The sequence below is a fragment of the Mastomys coucha genome, unplaced genomic scaffold (genome assembly GCF_008632895.1).
Source record: "Mastomys coucha isolate ucsf_1 unplaced genomic scaffold, UCSF_Mcou_1 pScaffold7, whole genome shotgun sequence".
In the NCBI taxonomy this organism is placed as follows: Eukaryota; Metazoa; Chordata; class Mammalia; order Rodentia; family Muridae; genus Mastomys; species Mastomys coucha.
The window spans coordinates 39,211,231-39,238,650 of record NW_022196913.1 but is presented as its reverse complement, the minus strand read 5'-3'; the positions used below and the strand labels follow the sequence as shown (position 1 = coordinate 39,238,650).

The following is a 27,420-nucleotide window of genomic DNA, read 5'->3' as shown; positions in this document are numbered from 1 at the left end:
TATGTGTGTACATAAATACACACAGGTGAGACACCCATATACTTGAAGTCAAAATAAAAAGGAAAAAAAAGAAGAAAAAAAAATAAAAGAAAACACATGTTGTAGAACCCATCACTGGCAGACGACAAAGCAATACACTAAGTTGTAAATCTGCTTCAGAATGGGAATACCACAGAAAGGTGAAGGGGCCAAGGAAGGCAGAGGTATGTTTCTGCACTAATGCTATCACCATGATGTCGGATCTCCAAATTTCAAAACCATCAGACACCGTGAAATCTGATGGCACTCCATGAGAAATCACTAACAAGAGATGTCACAACATCAAAGGAAGACCTCTTAACAACACCTAGCCGCAGCTGAACCTTACTGCTTGGGTCGCCAGAAGCCAGCTTCAAAGGAAAAAAAAAAGGTATCTGAAATCTCAGCATGAGATCTGGGCAACTAGGGCAAGAAAACAGTGAGTTTGAGGCCACTGAAGAGCAAGAGTGGATCTCAAAAACCAAGTGAACCAAACGAGCACTCCAAATAGCTGTTCAGCAGAAAGCAGTTCCTGTGTCCACACCACACAACACCGAACATCCTTCTTTAACTACTCAAGGAGATCATTCCCATCATTCTTGGGGTCACTGAACACTAAATCCCTCCATCAAAACTTTAAAAAGGGACAACAACTCATTTCCTCTTTCCTCATAGTTTTCTATGAAATTCACTGCTCAATTTCAAAGGAAGATAAAATTTGGCAAGCAAATGTTAATGAGTTATTAAACACAGAATTGTATTAAATGTTATTTTACAGTATAACAATAGTCCTATTATTAGTAAGAAGAGATATGGATATACACACAAGGTGGTATGGTTGTTTGACTTACCAGAATATTATCTGGTTTGATATCTGCATGCAGAATATTGCATCTTTTAAGGAGTTTCAATGCCAGGAACAACTGCTGACTGTATGATCTTACAGCCTTAATATGGAGACCGACATCCTTACCATATTTTTTTAATACCTCTCGCAAATTCATACTTTATGGAGAAAAGACAAGAAAGTCAAAAATCAAATACAAAAGGCAAAAATACCTTCAAGCACAAAGTAAAATCAAGTGCAAAATACAACTTATATAATTGTTTGAGAATCCTTATTCCGAATGCCTGATAAATTATTTGGCACCAAGATTGGAGAATAACAGTATGTCCATAATACAGTTTCCCAATAAAGCTAAATTTTCAAAATAAACAAAGGAAGAACTACATTACTTGAGAAGGTCTTCACCTGAAAATACAACTTAGAAGTCATATTGCTAAAGGTCAAACTGCTATCTGTCCCTACCACTCCTTGCTGACCTGCAGGATGCCTGAGGCTTCTTACTGCCTGCCACCCAATACAGAACTCTATGTTCTACACGCTGATGATTTTCAAGATAATACAGATAATAAGAAGAACCAACAGGAAAACTAAGTAGTTCTTCGCATTTACCCAGCACAAGGCTGCCAGATAAACTACAGGAGCAATTGACTGTTCAGGTGTTGGCACTTTACCTGAGAGGCTCAAATACGAGGCAGAGATGCTGTTTGTGGTAAAAGTGTCTAAAGAGGCGCAGGCAATGGAACTTGTCATCAGGATCAGCATCATTAAGTTTCTTCAAGAACTCTAGCTCTTTTAAACCAGTTTTTTGCCTTCAATGAAAAAGAGATTAAGACACAAGAATTTAGGGGTGACATCTGTTAGATATGGCCTGATAAATTATGGGTAGCATACTAACTACCTAAGTATTATTTAATTAAAGATTTTTAAATCTCAAAATATCTTGATATAATTATTATTCTGGTTCTTCTGAGAGTGTAACTATTGGGCATGTCTCCTTAAATATAACTTTTTAAGGACGATCTGACTAAACTTTCACAGCCTGCGTCTAAAGCGAGTGTCTACAGTACAGGAGGTTAGACATCCCAGCCAATTATCTTTCTAAAGCTAGGACAGTCAGAGACTTGGAGAAAAATCTGTAATACTTCTAACATTTGAAGGCCAGTCAAAAGCTGGCTCCACCACCAGCTCCGTGTGTAGTAGATATAAATATATGGGAATGGCAATTATTTTATGCTTATGAAAGAAAAAAGTCAAGAATGACGGACATAAATAATTCCTGTCAGTAGCTAATGAATCATTTTGATTTGCTGGCTGTTATGTGTTCAAGTAACAATTCATATCCTTTCATTTCTTCTATTTAGATTAAGGCTGTCAGAGCAGATGGCATTAGGTGACACACAAGGAGGGGGGAGGGGATCTAAGGACATACTGGTGCAGAGTAGGTACTGAAATGAGTTTGACATAATAGAACATTCCATGTAATACATGGCTCTAAATTTAAAACCCTATAGTCAAAAATCTTTTCTAAAAATTTTAGTAAACTAATATTCTTGTTGGGTGTTTTGTTGGTTTTGGTTCAGTTCTTAACTTACATGAGTTCATTGTTCCTGATGATCTTTACAGCCACTTCCTGATTGGCTCTTGCATTATCCCTGGCACGGACAACATTGCTGAACACACCCTGCCCAGTGTAGCCATACACATTATAACGCTTATCTAGGACTTCCCCAATGTTCACACCTAAAACCAAATTTAAAAACTAAAGATATGATTATGAAAACAAAATCGAGAAGTCATTTACACATTGGAATTATTTAAAATTGGATCAAATCTCTACTCTTTCTAATATACAGTAGAAATCCAGTCACTGACTGCACTGATCATCCTTTCAGAATGTGACAGAAGCTCTCACAGTTCCTGGGACCTATCAACTGCTGACAACTTTATAAACGCTTCAATGAGGTGTCTTCAGCTGCAGCACTGCATGACAAAGGCTTTCATGATTAGCACCTGAGCTGCTTGGTATACTACTTCTCTTGACTTATAATAAAAAGATGTTCAAGTGGTAGACCCTCTTCTCTAGAGAATTCACTCATGCCTGAAAATTTCTACATACAAATTTAGGCTTGCTTTAATTAATATGTAATGCTTCTGGGCTGCTGACTGGAATATAACAAAAATTCACATGCCATCACTGGCTGTGCCATTCTTGTCTATAAAGAGTTCACCGATGTGTGATTATCTGAGCAGTGTACTTTTATGGAATTGCACAATGAATTTTAAAGTTGATGAGAAATGCAAACTTACGGTAATAGCCTTCTGCATCTGTCCAATTATCTCTGAGGTTAGGATTCTCTTTGAAATCTTTACCAATGCCAGCAGCCCGGAGACGAGCACTCTGAAATGAAGGAGACCAGGTGACGCATGCTTAAAGTAACTCCTTAATAACAAAAAATGGCAATACTAGGATTTTATTATATAATTGTTACTATTGCTTATATACAAATTCAAGGTGGCCAAGGTAGAACTACCAAAATGTCTTACATCTTAAATCACAGGAAACATATTTAAGAGAGATTTCCAAAAGCTTTGGGGCTTGATTAGGCACTAAAAATTTAAATAAAAGTTCAAAATCAGATCTAGTTTCCTTTAGCTGATGAGCCAGATTGGAGAAACTCCTGCAGACTGGAACTCAGTTAACAAACCAGTGTCCAACATTGCCTAGCGATTTGCATCATTTCCTTCCTGCCTCCCTGCCCATGGAGACATTTGTACCCTTACCACAAAGGCATGAAATTTAACATTCACTGGCTGTACTAGGTTGAGCCTGTGTGGAAAAATTAAAAATAACATCTATCTAGTATTTGTGAATAACCCTATTCCATATTATTCTCCATGATACCCAGAACATCCTGCAATAATGCTGTAGTTTATTATACACCCCTCCCCACCCACACTCCCTAGTCTTTGTGATAAAGGCTTTGGTTCCAAGCTGAAACTGATGGGAGGCAGTGGAATCTTTTAAAGAGCTGACACCTTTAAGATCGAAGGAGCTTGTGAGACCCCAAATCCTCTTTTTCTCCCCCTTCTTGACGATTAAATGTCTACTCATGGACCCAAAGGCACTGATAAAACATTACAGCAAAAAGAACAAAAATAAAATAAAAACAGAAAATCCCTACCGACAATGACCACCTCACCAACTCCATCATGGTATCTAACTACTACACATATATTCCTGTTCATGTGCTGAGGTGCCATCTGTACATACATGCACACAAGTACTACATATTTAGGCTTTTGGGTAGATGTGCAACTTTGGTAAAGTTCTCCAATTCTTCTCTTGTGTATCTTTTAAAACCTCTGATACAGTTTTGGCCTCAGAGAGGAACAAGCTGGTACACTTCAGTTCTGACAGGTTGCTTACAGCCTGTCCAGATATTAGCACTTCCATGTTGTTAATGTAAACCTCATTGCTCTGTAACTACTCATGAGCATTAGATACTCAGACTTTTTCCTATGTCACTGATTTAAAATTACTCACATCAAAGTAAGCAGCAAACATATCATCAGATTCTGTAAACATATCAGGTGCCAAAAGCTTCTTCTGAGATGAACCTTAAGTGAAATAAATCGGATGCATTAGAACTTGAGACACAAAAGCAGAACTTCAAATCCAAGTCAACGAAGAATCAGTAGTATTAAACTTCTTCTTACACACTGGCTTTCAACTAATAATTTAATTGAGAAACAGGTTTTTACACTTTATATGAAATATCCACTGCAAGTACAAAGCAGAAAAACTAACATTAACTTTTGCCATGGCTAGTTTAGATAAATAGCTCCATGATAATCTTGGATTAAAATGAAAAGGTATCCCTAAAAACCTTTGTAATTTAAGGCAGTGTGGTGGTATGCTCACTCAATCCCAGCACTCAGGAAGCAGAGGCAGGCAGATCTCTCTGAATTAGAGGCCAGTCTGCTCTACAGAAAAATTTCCAGGACAGCCAGGGCTACACAGAGAAAGCCTGACTTGAAAAACAAACAAAAAACTCTCATATTAAATACTGCAAAGGGTAAATTCCCCCTTTAGTAAGATATAGATCAGCCTTTACCAGTTTAAAATTTGCCCCTAAAATATCTAAAACTCATATAGAAAACTGGACAAGAAAAAAAGAACTACAATGGTTTTCAAGAAGTGAACACCCAAATCACAGTGAGAGAAATCCAAATCCACGCTGCCACTAGGCTACAAGTACTTATCAAGGACAATGGCTAAAATTCTAAGACAACAATACCACATGAATAAGACTTTGGATAAATAAGTACCCAGGTATGGTTTATAGGATGGCAAAATTACCTAACTTACAAGAGGAGAGTTTGACAACTTATAGCAAGAGCACACATAAACAGTCCACTACTGATCTAGGAATCCCATTTCTTAATTAATACCTGAGAAATGAAAACAGAAACTAAAACCTAAGTCAACAAAAAGTCAGTAGTGTTAATTAAACTTCTTTTCCTTCTCGTACATTGGCTTTCTAGGCAACTTCCAAAACTGTGGCTCACTCAGTAATGAAAATGACCTGATGTGCATTCTTATTAAATTAGAATGCAATGGGTGGCCACAATTCAGTCAGATGCCTGAATAAAATATCCTTGACAACAAGAAATGAGAATCAGTAGACTCCTTGTCTTGCCAAAACTTGTATTAAACAAGTAGGGCATCAGAGCAGTACACACTTGTGATCCCAGCACTGGGGAGACAGACAGACAGTGGCTCCCTAGCCAGCCAGCAGGGCTTACTCAGCAAGTTGCAAACCAGTAAGGGACCCTGTCTCAAGAAAAGACAGGTGGGAACTGAGAAATAAAATCAAAGGTTTTCCCTTGGCCTGCTCGTGCACTCCTACCATACAGACACACACACATATATATACAAAATAAGTGAAAAAGCTCATTACTACAGAACATTACTTGAGCATAATATTCCTACTTCTTTTTAACTTTCCTCAACTCTATTATAAAGTGATACAGCTAAACCTGCAGAGAAGCTTCGTTAGATACTCTAACTCACCATTATTCTGTTCAACTGTCATTAGATTATGCTTGGCTTTTACTGAGGCCTCAAAGGTGTCAACATTCTCCCGTTCATATTCTTTTACGTCAGCAGCCACCCGCTCCAAGATGTCGTCTGGCGAAGGGGATCGTGATCTTGTGCTGCTCTGGGGGCTGCTTGGCTCAGATGGCACAGATATATTGCTATCTTCAGCGAGATATTTATATTTCTATAACAAGAGATACATCAGCTTCATAAAACCACATATTATCTAAATATATTACTTAAAAGAGGTGTTGCATTAGAATACTGGGAGCACTGCAAATGTAAAACAACAAAGGCATCCACCCCTGGCTTCCATCAGGTTCACAATACTTACAAAATTCCCTATTGTGCAAACTCTGAAAAGTAGTTGTGTTATGGTGTACATTCATCAGGTAGTATAAGCTGACCTGACCATATGAAATTCTATCCTCTGACATGACTTTTGTCTCAGGACAGCCAAGGAGATGTGGTTTGTCTTTCAAAGCAACAAATCTTATTGCTTCATGACTGCTGAGATGTGTATAACAATCTTCCTCACCCAGCTTTCATTTAAACCCCAATTGTGGGCCGTCAATATGGTTCAGTGGGTAAACTCGACTGCCATTAAGCTGCCAACCTAAGTTCAATCTCCAGAACCTACACACAGTAGGGAAAAAAACAACTCTACCAAATGATCCTCATGCGTTCTCTCTCTCTCTTCTCTCTCTCTCTCTCACACACACACAAATACAAAAGCCTGAAACAAAACTGAAACTGTAAAATTTGCCATTATCCTTTTAGATAAAGTAGTTTTTTTGTATAGTACCAAATAATTGATTTTGCTAGAAGAATTTCCAATTTATCCTACATTGTAAGAATTTTCATTCATGTTAGGGGCTGGAGAGATGGCTCAACAAGTTAAGAGCACTGACTGCTCTTCCAGAGGTCCTGAGTTCAATCTCCAGCAACCACATGTTGGCTCACAACCATCTGTAATGGGATCCAATGCACTCTTCTGGTGTGTCTGAAGACAGCTACAGTGTACTCACATACATAAAGATAAATATATATCTTTGAAATATTCTTTTTTTAACATGAAAATTCTTTTTTTTTAAATTCTCATGTTTTACACAAGAAGTTTATATTACAGTTCAAAGAGCAACAGATCAGTTTTAATAACTAAAGAAATGGCCATCTTTATAAGTCTCACGAATATGTGTAAACTCTTCTAGTGACCTAGTTACTGTTACTACTTCTTTCTTTGCTCAACTTAAAAGCCTTTCTTGTATTGATGGCCAAGCACCATCACATACCTGCACAATCGCTTGCCTCTGTATTCTTCTCTGTTCTATTAGAGCCTCTTCATCTTCTTCCTCCACATCAAAATCTTCAAGGCTTAACAAAAAAAAGTTTTCAAACATTTTTGCAGATTCCCAAACTGTTAACTTGTACATTTTTAAATTAAAGTTTGAGCCATGGTCTAAGCCATCCATTACTGATCCAAGGCTCAAAGTTGTCTAATGGGAACCCAGAAAATTTTACCTTTACCTTGTTCACTGCACCAAAACGGAAAACAAGAAAGATCTCTGCATTCAAAATACCCACCAGAGATTCTTTTGTGACCTTAGAAAAGAGTTTTTACTGCTCTAATCTAAATTTTTTTCATTTCTAAAACAAAAATGGAACAGGTAAGCTGACATTTTCTTTTTCTGGGTCATAGAAAGCTCATGGAAGCTTCTAGTCTATTTCCTATCAAAAATGCAAGCAGGCTGTGGTGCCACCTACAAACCCAGCAAAACCCAACATGATAAACAAAAAAGGATTAAAAAAAGAATACAAACACTTGACTTTTTTCAGATGGATATGACTTAATGTCCAATTCTACCTGGACCATCTGCCCTCATGTTCTTCAAGGACCTCCCCAATCTTTATGACCTACTAAGTGCACCAATGAGTAGTTTAACATGTGCACTGGCTATGCCAAGCTCTACACAGAACCCCTCTCTCCTTCCCAGCTTCCTCAGTCATAGAACCAACAGTGGCTCCTTAGTTCAGGCACTGCTGAGTTTTAGCAGTGGATTGTTCTGTGAGGGGAACTGGTCTATGCATTACAGGATCTAGTTTCCCTGGCCTTCTGCCACCAGGTGACAACATGTCTTCAGACATGAACAAAATGTCTCCAGGAAGGCAAGAAGTGCTACTGAGAAACACTCTTAGCTTTGCTTCTGATATAGTGCTTTTAGAAGCTTGCATTTTAAACCATTTTCTAATAATTTAGTATTAGTCATGCCAGGCAGTGGTAGTGCACTTTAATCCTAGCACTTGGGAGACAGAGGCAGGTGGATTTCTGAGTTGAGGCCAGCCTGGTCTAGAGTGAGTTCCAGGACAGCCAGGGATATACAGAGAAACCTTGTCTTGGAAAAAAAAAAGAAGGAAAAGAAAAGAAAAAAAAGAAAACTTAGTCATTTGAACTGTTTCTCTATCTCACTGTAACAGATATACTACTGCCCACCAACTAGTCCAACAAAAAAGCATGAAACATCTGACATGAACTGAAAAGTCTAAATTTTGTATAAAACTTCTTCCCCTAAACTGGTCTGCTCTTTCTAATAAAAACAAAGGAAGACAGTAAAATGATGACCAGCCCAATATTCAACTCAGTCTAGAAAAAGCAGAGCCCTTAAATTCTGAAAAACATACCTAATAAGCACAGAGGGTTAGCTTTTCAATTCAGGATGAAATCAGGGATGCATTTATGACAGTTCAGCAGAAACTGAAGCCCTCCTAGTACACCAATTTTCCTAAACTAGAATCATGAAATGGTGACAGTCCGTTCTTACTTATCATCAGATGAAGACTCTTGCTCAACTTTCATTCCTTCGGAGAGACTTCCTTTAAATTTATCTTCCTTTACTTTGCTTCTGCTCCTTCTCCTATGGCCACCCCGTGATCGAGACCTTCTTCTCAAGCGTGACCGGCTCCTTCGACTCCTATCTCTATTTGAAAGAAAAAAAGGGATAAATATTTGTTAAAGTATCAAATAAAGTGAGCAAAACCCACCATGTGTGGGGAAGAATAAAGGGAGACTTTGAACTCTATGCTCAATTTCTCTGTGAACCTTATGTCCTCTCTACTGTCTGGTTTTGTGTGTCTACTTGACACAAGTGAAAGTCATCAGAGGAAGGCTCCTCATTTGAGGAAATGCTTCTATGAGATCAGCTATAAGGCATTTCCTCAATTAGTGATCAATGGGGGAGGGCCCAGCCCAATGAGGTTAGTACTATCCCTGGGCTGGTGGTCCTGGGTTCCCTAACAGGCAGCCTGAGCAAGCCAGTAAGCAGCACTCCTCCATTGCTTCTGCAGTCAGCTCCTGCATCCAGATTCCTGGCCTGCTTAGTGTTTCTGTCCTGCCTTCAACGATGGACTATACATTCAGAAGTATAAGCTGAATAAACCCTTTCCTCCCTAACTTGCTTTTTTGGGTTCCTGTGTTTTGTTGCAGTAAAAGAAACTTAAACCAAGACACCTTCAAAATCTATTCTATTAAAGAAACATACCCAGACATGGTGATACAACATATAATCCCGGCACTCTGAAAAAGGCTATGAGGACTGGGAATAGCAAGACCCAAATTCTTTAATAATTTGTTTTTAATGGTTTTGATTGTGAGGGCCTAAATGAATGTATGTATGTGTACAACTGGTATCTGCAGAGGCCTGAAAAGGACATTCAAGCCCCTGGAACTAATAGTCAACAACAGTGAGCCAGCATGTAAGTTCTAGGAACCAAACCCAGGACCTCTGCTAGAGCAGCAAGTGGTCTTGAGGAAGACCACTCTCTGGCCTCTCACTTAGGAATTTAAACAATTTTCTCATAAGTAAGGAGTTAAGCACAACAGAAACAAATACTTATGTTTCTTATTTCTTTGATTGTTCTAGAGACTAGTCAAGCACTCTACTACTGGCTACACTACCAGCACCTCTGTACTCTTGAGTACCAAAGCTGTGACTCATGGGCTACTGCTCTATATTGCACTCATGCATATGTTATCTCGTGTGTACATGCTTATGAGGGTGAGTGCACACATCCCTGTGCAATAATGCAGAGACCAGAGCAGATGCCTTTCTCTATTGTCCTCCATTTTACTGCCTCAGGACAGTCTCATAATGACCTGGAAACTCACATTTATAGCTAGAGTGGCCAGCTCTCAGGATCCACCTGTCTGAGCCCTAAATGCCTGAAGCCATACTTAGCTTTCTATCTGAGGGCTGGCTTAGGTGAACTCAGGTTTTCATGCTGGTGGAGTAAATATTCATTTTCATATGCACCGAGGTATCTCTCCAGCCATGCATTTATTAATAAGGCAAAACTGAGGTTTCCTCTGGGTCTCAGCTATATTTATTCTCTAAGCTGCTTATGTCACCTGTACTTAATCTGAAACTGTATCACCAACTATATAAACTTCAAAAGTGACGGTGTAAACTAGAGTTTTCTATGAAACCTAAGTTGAAACTACAAGGACAGGACAACAGATGGTTGCTAAGAACTAGAGTCAAAGGAGACACTGATCACCAAGAGGCAAGATCTTCTCCCCTAGACTAGAGTGATAACTGTGATGACTAGATGTGCCCGGCACAACTCCTAACTTTATACACAAGAGTTTGTTACTTTACAAAGTCCTAAAATTTTAGTACTTATACCTGTGTGTGAATGTGAGCGTGTGCACGCTCAAACACACACCAGAAAACAAGTTTCTCCTTTTTAAAAGAATTTATTTTATATATATGAGTACACTGAAGCTGTTATCAGACACACAAGAAGAGTGCACTGGATCTCATTACAGATGGTTGTGAACTACCATGTGGTTGCTGAAAATTGAACTCAGGACCTCTGGAAGAGCAGTCAGTGCTCTTAACCACTGAGCTATCTCTCCAGCCCCCAGAAAACAACTCTCAAGACTTTGTTCTCAGATGACACCAAGTAGGATCTGAGGATTAAACTTATTCAGGCTCTGTGCAAGCATCCCTTCCTATTGGCCTAGTTATGCTTTAATAAAACCAATTTAAAAGCACACTATGGGCGGTCTGTCTGGGCCGGCCAGTGCCGAGCATACCTTGGGAACAAACTCTGCAGCCAATCCCACAACACACAGAGGAAGCTCCACTCCCAGGTGCTCAAACACGCTTGGGATCAGAGGTGAGGAGCACACAACATCTGTCCTAACATTGGGAGTAACTGGGATCAGCAGGACTCAGGCACACAGGAACTCTACCAGCCCAGTGGTACTGGTTCCTTCTGGTCTGTCTGGGCCGGTGCCTTGATCAGACCTTGGGCACAAGCTCCCCAGCCAGTCCCACAACACCCAGAGGAAGCTCCACTCCCAGGCACTCTAACAAGCCCACGATCTCAGGATCCCAGAGACAGCTTGACTCTGAGGAGTTCTGACACAACCAAGGTCACAGGAAGGACAGGCTCCAGTCAGATTTAGTCAGGGCAGGTGGCGGTAGAGAAAAGCAGATGATGCAAAGCAAGCGTAAGAATATAAGTAAGCAACACAAACCAAGGTTACTTGGCAGCATCAGAACCCAATTCTCCCACCATAGCAAGTCCTGGACACACAATCACACCAGAAAAGCAAGATTCAGATCTAAAATCACTTCTCATGATGATGATACAGGACTTTAAGAAAGATATAAATAACTCCCTCAAAGAAATACAGGAGAACACAGGTAAACAGCTAGAAGCCCTTAAAGAGGAAACACAAAAATCCTTTAAAGAACTACAGGAAAACACAATCAAACAGGTAAAGGAAATTAACAAAACCATCCAGAATCTAAAAATGGAAATAGAAACAATAAAGAAACCAGAAAGAGAGACAACCCTGGAGACAGAAAACCTAAGAAAGAAATCAGGAGTCATAGATGCAAGCATCACCAACAGAATATAATAGACAGAAGAGAGAATCTCAGGGGCAGAAGATACCATAGAAAACTTTGACATAACAGTCAAAGAAAATGCAAAAAGCAAAAAGCTCTAAACCCAAAACATCCAGGAAATCCAGGATGCAATCAATGAGAAGACCAAACCTACGGATAAATATAGAAGAGAGTGAAGACTCCCAAGGTAATGGGCCAGTAAATATCTTCAACAAAATTATAGAAGAAAACTTCCCTAACCTAAGAAAGAGATGCCCTTGAACATACAAGAAGCCTACAGAACTCCAAATAGACTGGACCAGAAAAGAAATTCCTCCCATCACATAATAGAAACACCAAATGCACTAAACAAAGAAAGAATTTTAAAAAGCAGTAAGGGAAAAAAGGCAAGTAACATATAAAGGCAAGCCTATCAGAATTACACTAGACTTCTCACCCTAGACTATGAAAGCTAGAAGATCCTGGGCAGATGTTATACAGACCCCCTAAGAGAACACAAATGCCAGCCCAGGCTACTATACCCAGCAAAACTCTCAATTACCATAGATGGAGAAAACAAGATATTCCATGACAAAATGAAATTTACACATATCTTTCCACAAATCCAGCCCTACAAAGGATAATAGATGGAAAATACCAATATAAGGAGCAAAACTATATCCTAGAAGCAAGAAAGTAATCTTTCAACAAACCCATACAAATCTAGTTCTACCTTTTACAATAAAAACAACGGGAAGTAACAATTACTTTTTCTTAATAGCTCTTAATATGAAAATTAATATTATCAACTTATCCTAATTGATTCAAATTCAAAAGTATGAGGAATTGAAAATTTGCTGGCTATCATCTGGTGGTCTCTCTGGTAATTGGAGAAATAGGTCCAATACTGTACTATCCACATACTCTTTCTGCTTGTTTGTACATAACAGTGTCTTACTGTGTATCACATAATGGTCTTAAAATCATGCTTCTCCTATCCCAGCCTCTCTATTAGCAGTATTGTTATTTCATATTTTTACACTATACTATGGTTTTCAGAACAGCTTACATATTTCAAAAATACTTATACAGTCAAAAGAAACGTAAACAATTAACTTGGAAGGTGGCTTGTAAGAGAACAACCTTGAGTGAGACTGAATGCTTTGCTTGATATTTGTAACTATTGAATCAAGTTTGAAGAGGACTTTATAAGTTACTCTTTCTTTGAGATGAATGCTTTTCCAAATTATCACACCTAATGAACCAGATTCTTACCCTCACCTAATGTCTGTGCCACCCTCCAAGCAGAGCCACTGTTCATTGAAACAGTTGGTGAATGACTTTATGGATAGACTATCTTAATACACACACCATTTCTTAAATGAATGTAACCTGTTCTCTGTGGGCTGAGAATGGAGACAATAACTCAAGTCAAATAGCTTTGACCATAGCAGGAAATCTGTACCCCAAAATCGGTCCTACAATTCATTCCTTGGTGCAGCAGAACTGTCAACTCTCAGCTTAGCTATGATAGAGGTAAAATCCTTTGGTGATGTGAGGGTCATTGAAGTACAGTCTTATTACAATGAAACCCAATGTCTAAAAATTGTTCTTATTTTGGGGTTGTACCACAGTAAGAACCAAGATTTTAAGCTCTACTAAAAACAAAACAAACAAAGACTTTATCTGTTTATGTTCATTTAAAAAAATACTAGTAGTGATGTATTATTTTAAAATATACAGTTAATATGTTTGGAGTTATTTTAAAATTTATATTGAGAAAAACATGTATTTTCAGTATTGCTGTAGACAAGCATCTACATAAGACTGTTAAATTGTTTTATATCAAACAACTTTTATAATACTCATTTTTATTGTATAATATTTTATAACTTTTAAGGAATATGACAAAAAATATTGTAGGTATTGAAGGGGGGACCTCTGGGAGGAGTTGGGGTACAAAAGGGAAACAAGAATGTGATTTAATTCTATTTATTTAAAATGTTTTTAAATGTTAACAAATTCAGATAATTTGAAATCATGTATCTTTTCTCATCATAATGCAATAAAACTTAAATCAAAAAAAAAAAAGCACACTACTGATTACTATGCACAGGAAAGACAAACATGGGTAAGTCCAATGTGGCCCTAAGGCTTTCTTTTTAAATTTTAAAATACCAATTAATCTATTTATAGTGAGAGAGAAGAGAAACGGGGGTTGTGATCCACCCTGTGGGTCATGTGGGTCCAGGTCCTCTGTAAAAGGATCCAGGGCTCTCAAGCACAGAGCCATCTCTCCAGCCCCGCTTACTATTCTTGCAGAGAACCTGGTTCAGTTCTTAGCACCTGTATCAGGAAGCTCACAACTGCCTGTAACTCAATTGCCTATAAGTCCAGTTTCAAGAGATCCAATGCTTTCTGGCCACTGAGAAACCTACATATATGAAAGATGATACTATGAAGAGAAAATGTAACCACAACTGGGAAGACAAGACAGAGGCCAAGATAGCTGCCTCAGAAACTCAGCAGAAACCTCACACTGAGCAGAGCCACTCTAACTAACCATTTTCACTTCTAGGAAGCTAGTTTCAAAGAGTAAACTATCAGAAACATGTAAGGGGGTTCTAATGTAAGCCTTTGATGTGTTGTCTTGTTTTCCTAAACTATATTCAAAAAGATGTTAGAGGGTTGATAAAAGAATGTGCATAAGTTAAGATTAATATATCCAAGGCTTTAAAAGTTGTTTTTTAATAACCTGAAAACAATACACACTTTATATGTGATGTTTTCTAGCAATGAGTTGAGATGTTTATTTTTCATCAGAAAATCCTAACCAGAAATCAAGTTACTTATACAACCTTTTAGCTAGGGCTAGTTAAAAAAATTGTTTAAGTATTATCAGTTTTAAAAGACTGTTTTTATTCTGTGTGTCTGTAGGCATTAATACTATGTGTATGCAGGTCTGTCATGTCCAGGAAAGCCAGAAGAGGGCTCTGGATCTCTTGGAGCTGGAGTTACATATGGTTGTGGTCACTTGATATAAATGTTGGGACCCAAATTTGGGTCTTCTGGAAGAGCAGCTAAGCTGTCTCCCTTGACCTATAACTGAATTCTTAAAGACTAATGGTTTGTATAAGTTTCAAAGGAAACTACACTAAAGAAAACTGTGTTGGGCTGGAGAAATGGCTCAGAAGTTAAGAGCACTGGCTGCTGTTCCAGAGGACCTGGGTTCAATTCCCAGCACTCACATGTCTGTTCCAGGGAACCTGACACACTATGCAAATGTACATGCAAGCAAACACCAATGCACATAAAAATAAAAATTAAGAAAAAGAAAACTGTGCAGTATCCCATGCTGGCAGAAGGAAGCTATGGGATCACAATTAAAATGTTTCAGAGAAAAATGGTCTGTGGGAAAACCTGGCAATGCAGCTAACTTAAGTTTCAAAATGAGCCAAAGGTTAAGGAATGGAGAAGATAGCATTTGGTCCTTCATATTTACCTTCTCCGAGGAGACCTGCTTCTTCTTCTAGGAGACCTGCTGCGTCTCAATGGGGAACGGGATCTCCTTCTAATGGGAGACCTACTTCTTCTTCGGGTTGGAGACCACCTATTGATGGGGCTGGCATCTTTTGATCGTTCACATCTTCCAAGGATATCATCTCGAGGCCGTGTTCTTAAGGGAACAAACGCAAGTTCAGAAAAAAATAGACCAAACTAAAAGAGTCTGTTTGATATTTAGAAGGCATAAGATTTACAAACTTAATGAGAGTAACTAAATTACTTTGAATCACCATTTAAAGTCGGATGACCCTATTAGCATTATGGTTGTTAGAGAAGGCATACAATAAATTTATTTCCCATAATTTCAAAATTTAAGAATTTAAAGACTATTTATATGTTAAGAAGAAACTCTTACTTTATGTACAACTCAAAAGAACCTTCCCTAAATGGGTCATAATAGTCCACTTCCTCATTTTGAATTGTCTACATATTGACATTTCTATGCTTAAGAATTTTATTTTGTTTGCTTATGTATGTGGACATGTGTGTGTCTTAGCACACATGTGGAAGTCAGAGTTAACTTGAATTTTCTAAGATACTACTACTGTACATATAAGGAGACTGGACAAATCCACTTCTGACTATTCTACGAAGAAGCCTCAAATATAGCCAACAGATATCTATATACAGAACTGTGAAAAACAAACCCATGTAATGTTCATCAGCAAATATGGAACTTCTACAATGTAACAGATACATATATGCACATGTATGTAAGTAATATACATATATATCTTGTATCTTTTTTTTAAAGATTTATCTACTTTATGAGTAAGTACACTGTAGTAGCTGTAGCTGTCTTTAGACACACACTAGAAGAGGGCATCAGATTCTATTACAGATGGTTGTAAGTCACCATGTGGTTGCTGGGAATTGAACTCAGGACCTCTGGAAGAGCAGTCGGTGCTCTTAACTGCTGACCATCTCTCCAGTCCCCATCTTATATCTTATATATACTGTCACCAAAGCAGCATGTTTTCCAAAAAAAAAAAAAAAAAAAAGTATACCATCTATACTTTAAGATAAATTGGAAGACTTTATAAAAAAATGTGTACATAAAGTGGGCTAACAGGATATAAACATGTTGTGAGGGGCTGTAATGGCTGAGGAGTCCAAGAACTTACAGGTTTCTACATTATTTGGCTTTTACTTTAGTCCTGAACTTCATTTACAATTAAAAAAGGCAAGGGTGTTTTGAATAATTACTTAAGGTTGGCCTTTAATAAAACTTTCAAACTGGAATGCCAAGGATGACTAAGAAACACTTCAGATAAAAATGATCAGTAAAACTAACAGCCTCCAAGCAGAAACTAAAGGAAAGGGACAGCTTTAGTGTAATGCTAGTCATAAGTAAAGGGTAAACAGCCTCCTGAGATGGCACTTAGAAAAAACTCTCTTCAAAGTTCAGAATGTGATGATGGAAACGTCAAGATCAACTTAGAGTTACACTGAACATATTAATATTAATAGGAATGAGTAAACAGAATTCATACCATCTTTACAAGCCCACATCTTTTATAAAACTTGACAGATTTATTTAAAAATTAATTCCTATACACAATAAACAAGTTTCTGAAACACCTTTCCTATTTTCCCCAAATTTAGTTCTATGATCCTAGTCAATCATTTGATTGTACACTATACAAAAATTAGGGCCAACACGGTGGGACACATCTTCAATACCAGCAGTTAGGAGGCTGAAGTGAGTATTAAGTTTGAGGCCAGTCATATCTCTTTCATTAGATCATGTCTCAAAACCCTTCCCACCAGCCGGGCAGTGGTGGTGCACGCCTTTAATCCCAGCCAGCACTTGGGAGGCAGAGGCAGGCGGATTTCTGAGTTCAAGGCCAGCCTGGTCTACAGACTGAGTTCCAGGACAGCCAGGGCTATAGAAAAAAACAAAACCAAAACCAAAAAAACCAAAAAAAAAAAAAAAAAAAAAAAAAAAAAGCCCTCCCCACCAAAAAGGAAAAAAAATTATGAAGGGTTCCCTCTCACTAGGCTAAAATAATCCCATTTAGATTCTAGAAAACTCCTTATATTTAAATGGTTGACTGAGTAAGTTAGAAGTCAGGAACTTGAAAAAGATAGTCATTAAACTATTCTTAAAGCATACATAAATTATGATAAAAAAACTTTAGTGTTAATAAAATTAATGCACTGAATTATATTAAGAGTTATGAAACCCATCACTATCTCACTTAAAAATTATCTTTATATTCACTTTTTTCCTTTAAAATATAAATTGCTAGTAAAAAAGCATGACTGTTTTGTGAACAGGTACCTCGGAGAAGAAAGTCGTCTCCTCTCTGGTTCTCTCCGTTTTCTTTCTAGGGATCGGCTTTTGGCCCTTCTGCCTGGAGACAGAGTTCGAGAAGGCGATTTGCTCTGCTTAGATCTTCTGTCATTGAGAAGCGGAGACCTACTTCTTCTTGACTTGTCTCGTTGTTTTGGAGACAAACTTCTTCTTTTAGGACTACGGCCAGGTCTTCTACTGGGTGACCTATTTTCCTTCCCAGAAGAAGCATCTTTTGAAGGTGATTTAATTGGCTTCTTTTCTTTGTCAATTTCAGATCGTTTTGACTTCCGCTCTTTGGACCTTGACCTTCTGTCTTTGGATTTATCTCTTAAGTCAACTGGGGACTTGGATTTTTTAGCTCTATCTCGACTTCTTTCATTTACAATTGGTGATTTTTTCCTATCCTTTATTTTACCTTTCTCTTCACTCTTCATCTTCTCATCAGCAGGAGATCTGGCCTTTCCCACTTTCTCTTGGGACCGCCGTCTAAGTGTAGGGGACTTTGACTTTCTTGCTTGGTCTTGAGACTTGCTTCTTTTGGATGGACTTTTGGATTTTCTCCTCTCCTTGGACTTGCTCCTGTTTGCTTTCTCTCTCACCATTTCCACAGCTCCCTTGCTTTTCCTTTTGTCCGATCTATGCCTAGTCCGTTCTTTGGATCTGCTTTTACTTCGTTTTTTTGCACTATTTTTGTTGTCCGTAATTTCAAGTTTTCCCCGTGTACTGGAAGACCTGGTACTGGACCTATTTCCATTTCTTGCCTTTTCGTGAATCTCTCCTTCTTCTTCAGAGCCAGACTCATAGCCTTGCAAAATGAGACCCATTCCAGATTGGACCTTCCCCTCCATTAATTCATTATCAAGCTCAGCTTTAATCAAGGCTCTCTGCTTTTCCAAGTCTTCCAGCAAAGCTAAATCATCAAGTTTAGTTCTTTTTGCAGGGGACAGGCCTTCTTTATCAGAAGCATCGATAACTTCTTTCCGTTTGTGTTTCTTATGCTTATGCTTATGTTTGTGTTTTTTATCCCTATCCTCTTCTGAGGAATGTTTATGTTTCTTATGTTTACTTCTGTGTTTATGCTTCTTTTTTTTGTGACGACTGTGTTTATTTTGCGATTGGTCTTCTGATACTTCTCCATTTTCTTCATTTATACTCTTTTCAGAAATATCAGCATCATCCATCCTATAAATGTACAAAGCACACTTTACAATCACAATATTTACCCAGTATTCAGTTATAACAGTAATGATAAAATGAATCTCAATGTAACACGATAGTCACTAAAATGTTGTTAAGTTTCAGGTATATTATTTAAAGGAGGCATATGACCAGAGCTTAGGAGATACAACAACCTGTTTTAATAACTGAATTAAAATGTAAAAGTATTAGATGAAATATATTATGGAGTATGGCTTTGAAAGACATCATTTAACTGAAAGAAATCCAAGCCAGTAACAATAAAATCCAATTAATTTTAGTTATACAGAAACTCCAGTAATTTGATTTTAAACTAGCATTTCTCAGAAATACAAAAGGCCCACTTTCTCTTTTCATAGGCATAGATACTAACATACTGAGAAGCTAATCTTTTCCACTTGAAGCTCAGAAAACTCGGTTGTCAATAATAATCTGTTTACTTGCTGTGAACACATCTCACTTAAACACCCCTTCTTGAAAAAACTCAATAGCTAATACTGGCTAAATCCAAAGTGGTGGTTAGTGTGCCCCCAGAAGCTTCAAAAGAGCACAGTAGTAACAACACAAACAAACAAAAAAAAACCCACGGTCTAAGACTTCAGAGAACTAGCTGGACTGAGGACTGTGGTGGTTTGAATATACCTGGCCCATAATAAGAGGCCCACTACTAGGTGTGGCCTTGTTCGAGGAAGTAAGTTGCTGTGCAAGAGGACTTTGAGGTCTCCTAGTTCTCAAACTCTGCCTAGGGCAGAAGAGAGCCTCCTCCAGGTTGACTGCAGAGTCTCCTTCTGCTTGTCTTTGGATCATAACATCAAATTCTCCACTCCTCTAGCACCATGTCTGCCAGCATGCTGCCAGCTATGATGAGAACTGACTGAACCTCTTGAAACTGTAAGTCAGCTCCAATTAAATGTTTGCCTTTATAAGAACTGCCTTGGTCATGGTGTCTCTTCAAAGCAATAAAACCCAAACTAAGACAAGGACTCTTGGTCTGTAGCTCCCAAGCTACAAAAACCACCAGAAAAACATTCTGGAGGTCAACAGTAATCTAATACTGGAAACTTTGCAGGATTCAAGCAAGTATTTGTTGAGCAAATTATTTAATCTCTCTTAATTTCAAATAAAAATTGTTATCCCAAATTATGTTCATATTCATTGGTGCTATATAAAAAAGAATGAACTAAGGGAGGTTCTGTGTTTTAAATGTTTTCACTATAACGAGTTTATGACTCCCAACTTGTCAAGGTGAAGGGTTCAATAATTCCAGATTAAATACAGGCTCAACAGCATTGCAGATGCTCCTTGACTTACATGGTATTGTGTTCCAACAGAGCCACTGTAAACAGATTCAAAACATTCTAAGTAAAATAACATACTAAATGCACCAATCCTACCAAACATCACAGCTGACAACAGTAAGAATTAACTTCTCCCCCTGAAGGCACACACTTCACCACTATTTTCTACAAGATGGGACCAAAAGCAAAATCAAAATAGTCTTCCGTTTAGACCAGCACACTATTCTGGAGGAAGATACAGTTCACCTGACTTCAAAGTATATATTCCTAGTACTTTTGCATAAGTTGCTTGTTTTCTTGCAAAAGGAGGAATTGGAAATCTATTCACCAGTCTCTTTACATTTTTAAATGACCTACTACTACATTCAGGTATTCAGCAAGGTGACCAGAAAATAAAACATGCAAGGGCATATTCACTTCCCTAAGGGAAAGTACGGTACAGTAGGAAGGAACACCACACAAAACAATATAAGATGGAGACCATATAACATGGAGAAGTACCAATGACAAAAGACCCAAACAAGGGGGTATTGAAACACAGAAGGGTCATCTAAACCTGTATTTGAAAACAGTCAATAAGGGTGTTTTATAGATCCTGGGGATAGAAGTGAGGGGAGTACAACCCATTTGAACTGGGTACATTGAAGAAAAGATGTTAACTGAAAAGGAGTGTGCTAAAAATTTGGAGAGAAACATCACTTCAAACAGAGATAACAGACGGCAAAAGTCAGCCACGTAGAGAAAACCACACTCCGATCATGATGGTCAGGGCATGAAACCTGTAAAGACAACTCTGATCTAAGGAGGTTTATCTCTCAAGTGAAACAATGCCAGATGACAAAATATATGTGATTCCAGGAATGAGTGAGACAGAACTGAAAGTCCACTGGGAACCCAAGGGCACAGGAACTGCAGGGCTAGAGTGGAGGAGAATTATCTACAAGAGCACTGCCTTCTCTGGAGCTGTAGCAGGAGTGGGTCTGCAGTCTTGTCCTCTAGGTCTCAGTTCAATAACTTGGTAGGGGAGAAGGATACAGAATACTTCTGAGTGAGAAGTCATCAGGACATCAATGAAGGAGTGAAACACACAGCCACTACATGGCATCAAACAAACGAACCCTCAAATTTACCAACTTCAATTCTGGCTATGATGGAGTGTAGAAAGGAAATGCATTGAAGACATGTGCAAGAAACTGCCCTACAATGACTCAGGTTTCGGTGTGGGGCAATTTCTTGTTAGTAGAATATCAGATGATACAGGACAACTATAGTATGCTCTCCTAGATCACATGTTTTTTAAATCAAAGACTTTTTTTTATCCAGAAGATAGGGTTCCCCCACCCCCTTAAATCTTGACTGAACAGGGGGAGAGTTCAAGAAATATTATACTAATCTTTTTTAAATTTATTTATTTTAAACTCCAGATTTTATTCCCCTCCCGGTCCATTCTCCAACTGTTCCACATCCCATACCTCCTCCCCGCAACCCTCTCCATGAGGATATCTTCAACCCCCATCCCTACCCCATCTAAACTACCTGGGGCCTCCAGTCTCTTGAAGGTTAGATGCATCCTCTCTGACTAAACCCAGACCTAGCAGTCCTCTGCTGTATGTGTGTTGGGGGCCTCATATCAACTGGTGTTTGCTGCCTGGTTGGTGGTCCAGGGTCTAAGAGATCTCAGGAATCCAAATTGAGACTGCTGGTTCTCCTACCAGGTCACCCTCCTCCTCAGCTTCTTCCAGCTTTCCCCCAATTCAACCACAGGGGTCAGCAGCTTCTGTCCATTGGTTGGGTGCAATATCTGCATCTGACTCTTTCAGCTGCTTGTTAGGTCTTTCAAAGGGCAGTCATGATAGGTCCCTTTATGTGAGCACTCCATAGCCTCTGTAATAGTGTCAGGTCTTGGGGTCTACAATTAAGCTGGATTATACTAATCTTTTTAAAGATAAAACATTGATTTTAAATGGTGTATAAAATCTAAAATATACACAGTACAGAATTTTAGTCACACAAGCAACTATAAGTCACACTATATAAAACTGTCCCTAAAATGAAGATAAACAATCCCCAGGCTAGATACATGGAGTTAAAACTTGGTTCCACTATTGTACTAGTTGTGAGAATTTAGCAAGGTGTCAAGTCCTGTCCCTCTGGAACTTGCTTTGTAGAACTGGCAGGCCTTAAACTCACAGATATGCTTCCTGAGTGCTGGGATTAGGGTTTGGCAAGTTTAAGGTGTCTGTAACCCCAGTTATCTCTTCTGTAAGATGGGAAAAACTGTACCTACCTAAAAAGATATTAAAGATGTTATTACTGTATACATATTAGAGAAGTACACCTGTTCAAACATACCTTGTGGAGATGCAGGATAGTTATTAAGTTTCTATAAGGAATACTATCAAAAGCAGCAGATGATTATGAATCAAACTAGACTCAAAATGCTGCCCCACATAACACAGCTATTATAACCTTGGGCAAGGTGCTCCTCTAATGCCATTTTCTTCAGCCATAAAAACTGGATAATCAGTAACACGGACAAATCAGTTTGTTATAACAATTAGACTAAATTCACATAAAATGTGGTCAAGTAATTACATAAAAGTCATGATTTTTGCTTCCTTAGCACCTAGTGCTTCCCAGATTTCTATGTGCAAACACTGTGCTCCTTGGTACTTAATATGCAATACCCTAAGTAATTCAAATCTACTCCCTGCACCAAAACAAAACAAAAACAAAAAACAAACAAAAACCCCTGTTGTTTTAAAAATGGTAGAAATAGAATGTAAAGTATAGCTTAGTAAGGGACTTAATTCTAAGCATGAAGTAAGCTTCATTAAGAATCATAATACGGGCTGGAGACATGGCTCAGTGGCTAAGAGCACTGATGCTCTGCCAGAGGTCCTGAGTTCAATTCTCAGCAGCCACATGGTGGCTTACAACCATCTGTAATGAGATCTGACGCCCTCTTCTGGTGCATCTGAAGACAGCTACAGTGTACTCGTGTACATAAAATAAATCTTAAAAAAAAAAAAGAATTATAATATAATCTAGCTTTAAAAAAAATCTACAATTTTACAAATAATTTTTTGATGAAAAATGTTACTTTGGGTCCACCCAATATAGGATTTCCAAAATAATCCTATATACTCCTGCAGCAAACTTTTATCTTCTTCAGTTGATCTTTTAAAACAAACTTCAGGAAACAAGAATTGTTTTATGGTTCCAAGGGAACCTCAGAGGCATAGTACTTAAGACACTTGTCACGTGTCAAGCCTTGATTTACTACCAGTAGCACAAGAAATAGATATATAAATTAAGTGACAAAGAAAGAGTTCATTGTCAACATCATTCTCTTAAAGCTTAATAAAAAGCTGCCGGTTAAGACAAATGATGGCTTTTGGGATAGTTTGCATGAACAAAAACTATATAAATCCTGTACATATAAATCTATTCTTTCTATGTGCATTTTACAATGTAACAAATGGATGTTCATACTTGCCTGTCTGCAACAAATATGTCACAAAACAAGTATTTACCAACAACCTACTAGCCTATATTGATTAACATTCATTCACATCCAGGATTAATTATGAATCTAAAGTACATACAACCCAGGAGGCTTCAGGCTTCAACAGTCTGCTCATTTGTTAAGTTTTACCCTGTAAGCTACTGAGGTCTTGGGAGGATCTGGCACAATACAGGACATGGAACACTTTCAAAATAATATCATCAAAATAAAGTCATCAATTACCGTGCACTGGTGTCATTTTAACTTTCTTTTCCACAAACGTCGACTATAGAATAGTGAGGGGCAGGGTAAGGTGAGGTAACCCTATGTGGCTTAGGACTTTCATTCCTCCTTCCTCGGCTTTCCAAGTTCTGGGATCACAAGCATTGCACCATCATAAGCAGCTCAAAGACTTGTATGGCCTCACCATATAGCTCTAGCTGGTGTGAAACTCAGAGAAATCTGCCTCCCAAGAGCTGGAATTAAAGGTATATAACATCATGCCTGGTTATCAACAGATAATGCACCCCCACCCCCCTTGCTTTTCAAGATAGGATTTCTGTGTAGCCCTGGCTGTCCTAGCCCACCCCTACCTCTGGAATGCTGGGATTAAAGGTTTGCACCACCACTGTCAACCTAGGATAGTCTTTATAAATTTATTTGGGAAGCACTCAATTTATGCCTTATAGACAAGCAACCTAGACAATTAAAAATAAAAAGACAATTCTTTAAAAATATGTTAATATTGAGCAAAGTCCAATGTAAAGGAAGTAACTAAATGACTTTCTTTTCCGAACCAAAATGCTTTTAAAACAGAATGGATGGAGACAGGAGTTAGAATGGATCCCAAAGACCAACTGGTCTTAAACCTAGTTTCTGCATTTCCTTTTCCAAATCATGTTTCAGAAATTAAATTTTAATGTATTAGAAATATCACATCAAAACCACATCTTTGGCTGGGCATGGTAGGGCATGCTTGTAAATGCAACCTTTGCCTGAAAAACAGCCAGCTCAGGGGAGTGAGGTGCATCTCCATGGTAGAACATTTTAGGCTAGTGTGTGAGGTTCTGGGTTTACTCCTAGTGTCAGGCCCTGCTCAATGATCTCAGGCTGAGAATGTGGCTCAGGTGTAAAGTACTTGCTCATTAACATATGCAAAAGAGTTCTTAATTTCATCCTTAATTCCTCCTCACCTCCTACAACGATCTTTCTGGGACACTAGCAAAAAAACATTATTTTAAATCTTTGGGACAACTGAAAAAGGAGTCACAGTCCAACAGTCAGAAGCTGGCTTTTAAAACCATACTGTACAAAGTTAAATGTGTCTATCACAGTGTGACCTTGAGCAAACTACTTAATTTCTCTGGTTAGTTTCATCATCCATAAAATAACAGCAATAACAGAATCTAGCTCCACAGTATTGTTACAAGAATTAATGAGCTACTATTTGACTTCGAATAGATTTTTTCTTTAAAGCTCAAGTAAGGAAACTGACAAATGTACAGGCCATTAAAACATAAGTCATTTGAACCTTTGAGGAAAATTTAAACTACGTAATATGTGTGTTCTTAATTTTCTATTTTGAATAGCTCCCCTATAACTACAAGCTATTCAGTGTAACTCCAAGCCATTTAGACACTGAGCACTATGGTCAGCAACACACATAGTGCCTGCTTTCATATCAAATTGTTATTTACTTCATTAATTATTTTCAAATTAGCAAAAATAGGACACATTGAAGAGAATTCCATTTACACAATTTCTGGGGGGGGGGGCAGGGAGCCCCCTTCAAGTTATGTACAGTTGCCAGAGCCTAAACAAACCCACGCTTATAACGATAGGATTATTTAAATATGCAAATAATAGGGCTGACTCATACTCAAAATAAATGTGAATGAACTGTCCCCTCAAATTAAGTAAATGAACATAATACCAAGAACTTTTCAGATTGCCAGAACACTACAACTGTACCAGTCGAAGACACCCATCAAACTAAACTAACATCCTGTAACTGCCACACCATGAACTTGGAAAAACAACAAGCTATGTCTACTTAAAACCCTATCTGTTCTCTGCTAAGCCCAACTGCCACAACAACAATGCAACTTTCAAACGTGCTTAATAAAAACAAATTCTCTATCAAGCTGAGTAAAGCAAATGACAGGGGAATCCCGAACTAGACTCTGAGCAAAGAAACCAAGCTATCTGGTGGCAAAGTGGTCCTCTGTCACAAGTTGTTGGAAACGGCATCAAACGCTTTCCTAAACAGGCTGGAAAAATAGATAATGCAGATGTAACGGGGGAGGAGGGGGGTTGCAGTTGACGCCCAGTCTTCAGTTTAAAGTTAAGCTTTCCTAGCATAAACGTGGGAAATAAAACACTGCTCTTATTTAAGCAACAGCTAGTCCTTTTGGTTCTTCAAGGATGTGTTCTCTTGGCTTCAAAAACTTCTATATTCGCTTAATTATAAACACAGATTAGAATGGTATAGAAGAAGCAACGATTCCTAATACTTCTCCCATGTCCCTAGTTTATAACCCGCCAGGCCTCAAAACCCAGGTGGTCTACCTTACTTTGTCTCAAGTTTGAAAGTTAGAAATAAGCTACCAATGGACAGAGAAATACCGGGCTGTGGTTGGAATGAAGAGGAAAGGGCAAAGGACTTCGCTAGCACAATTTCCGGGACAGTCAAAAGTGTGACCCTAGCACCCCCGTCTCTGCTTTTACCATCAGCAGGATCGCAAGGATAGTATATGCGTTAGGAAAGTGGGGCTTAGCCTGCCGGCCGCCACTTCCCCTCGGGTCCCCCTAGGGGATATCGCTGTGGGTTGAGACCAGAGAGCACCACGGTCCCCGGGGGAGGAGCAGGAAGGCGCGACCTCAGGGCAGTAGCAGCCACCACGCTAACTGGACCTGTAGAGGCCGCTCGTGCCGCCGCCTCCCCGGGCAACGACGCGCAGCAGGCCGCGCTGCCGGCACCCCAACAGCCGCGGCCCCACCGGCAGCAAAGCCGGGGCCGCTCCCACGCCTCCCGCCGCACCACCACCCACGGCGCGCGGAAGGGCAAAGTTTGGCCGTCGCCGTTAGGCCTGAACTTTCCCGCCCGTCGCGCAGGTCGCCGCCGTCCCCAGCACGGCGGCCTGGAGGCCCAGCTCCGACCACCCGCACGGTGCACTTACTCAGGCTGCTCTCGCAGCGACGGGGGCTCCGTGGCGGCCATCTTGAACTTCCCGACTTCTCCGCGGTGCTGGCGGCGGCTCGGCGAACCGTGGACGCCAGTGGAAGCGGAGGAAGAAGGGAAGAGCAGTCGCGCATGTGCAAAGCACGTAGAGAAAAGCGGCACTCGGAGTCCGCGCTAAGAATCCGGATAGAAAAACTCTGCGTCCGGGGGCGGGGCGCGGAGTGCCGTGATGTCACTTCCGGAGCTAGGGGCGGGCCACGGGGAGATGAAGGCCTTCTTCACGTAGTGCGCCAGTCTGTGTGGTCGTGTGTCTGAGTGTAGGGACCTCCTGGAGAAAGGAGCAAAGGAAGGGGTCGGGTGCATTTCTGAGAGCTGATTCTCTACGTGCTCCAGCAGTGGGTGAAAGCTGCGCTGTGTCTCTTGTTGTTGCTGATTGGTTAGCGGAGAGCTCGTAGACCTGGCCTTATTTAAACAGCCAGACTATCTCCCAGGTCCCCTTTTGACCTTTTGTTC

The 27,420-nt window shown here is 39.3% G+C and overlaps 1 protein-coding gene across 12 annotated transcripts in view; it reads right to left on the bottom strand.

Annotated features, from left to right (window-relative positions):
* Prpf4b (pre-mRNA processing factor 4B) overlaps positions 1–27,158 on the bottom strand; it is a 37,125-nt gene extending 9,967 nt beyond the window's left edge. For 6 of the 12 annotated variants that reach the window (XR_004114907.1, XR_004114908.1, XR_004114909.1 and 3 more), the window contains exons 1-11: positions 26,906–27,105; positions 17,709–18,905; positions 15,363–15,536; positions 8,786–8,941; positions 7,259–7,340; positions 5,940–6,150; positions 4,410–4,483; positions 3,173–3,263; positions 2,458–2,605; positions 1,537–1,674; positions 870–1,023 (exon numbers count right to left, since the gene is read on the bottom strand). Coding sequence is in view for 1 of the 12 variants with exons in the window: in XM_031358055.1 (XP_031213915.1) it covers positions 870–1,023; positions 1,537–1,674; positions 2,458–2,605; positions 3,173–3,263; positions 4,410–4,483; positions 5,940–6,150; positions 7,259–7,340; positions 8,786–8,941; positions 15,363–15,536; positions 17,709–18,905; positions 26,906–26,946 (2,466 nt within the window). In the remaining 11 variants the exon portion in view is untranslated. Of the gene's footprint in view, positions 1–869; positions 1,024–1,536; positions 1,675–2,457; positions 2,606–3,172; positions 3,264–4,409; positions 4,484–5,939; positions 6,151–7,258; positions 7,341–8,785; positions 8,942–15,362; positions 15,537–17,708; positions 18,906–26,905 lie in introns of all 12 variants that reach the window. The other 6 variants (XR_004114913.1, XR_004114915.1, XR_004114914.1 and 3 more) reach the window with 2 other exon arrangements.
* Positions 27,159–27,420: the final 262 nt, after the last annotated feature.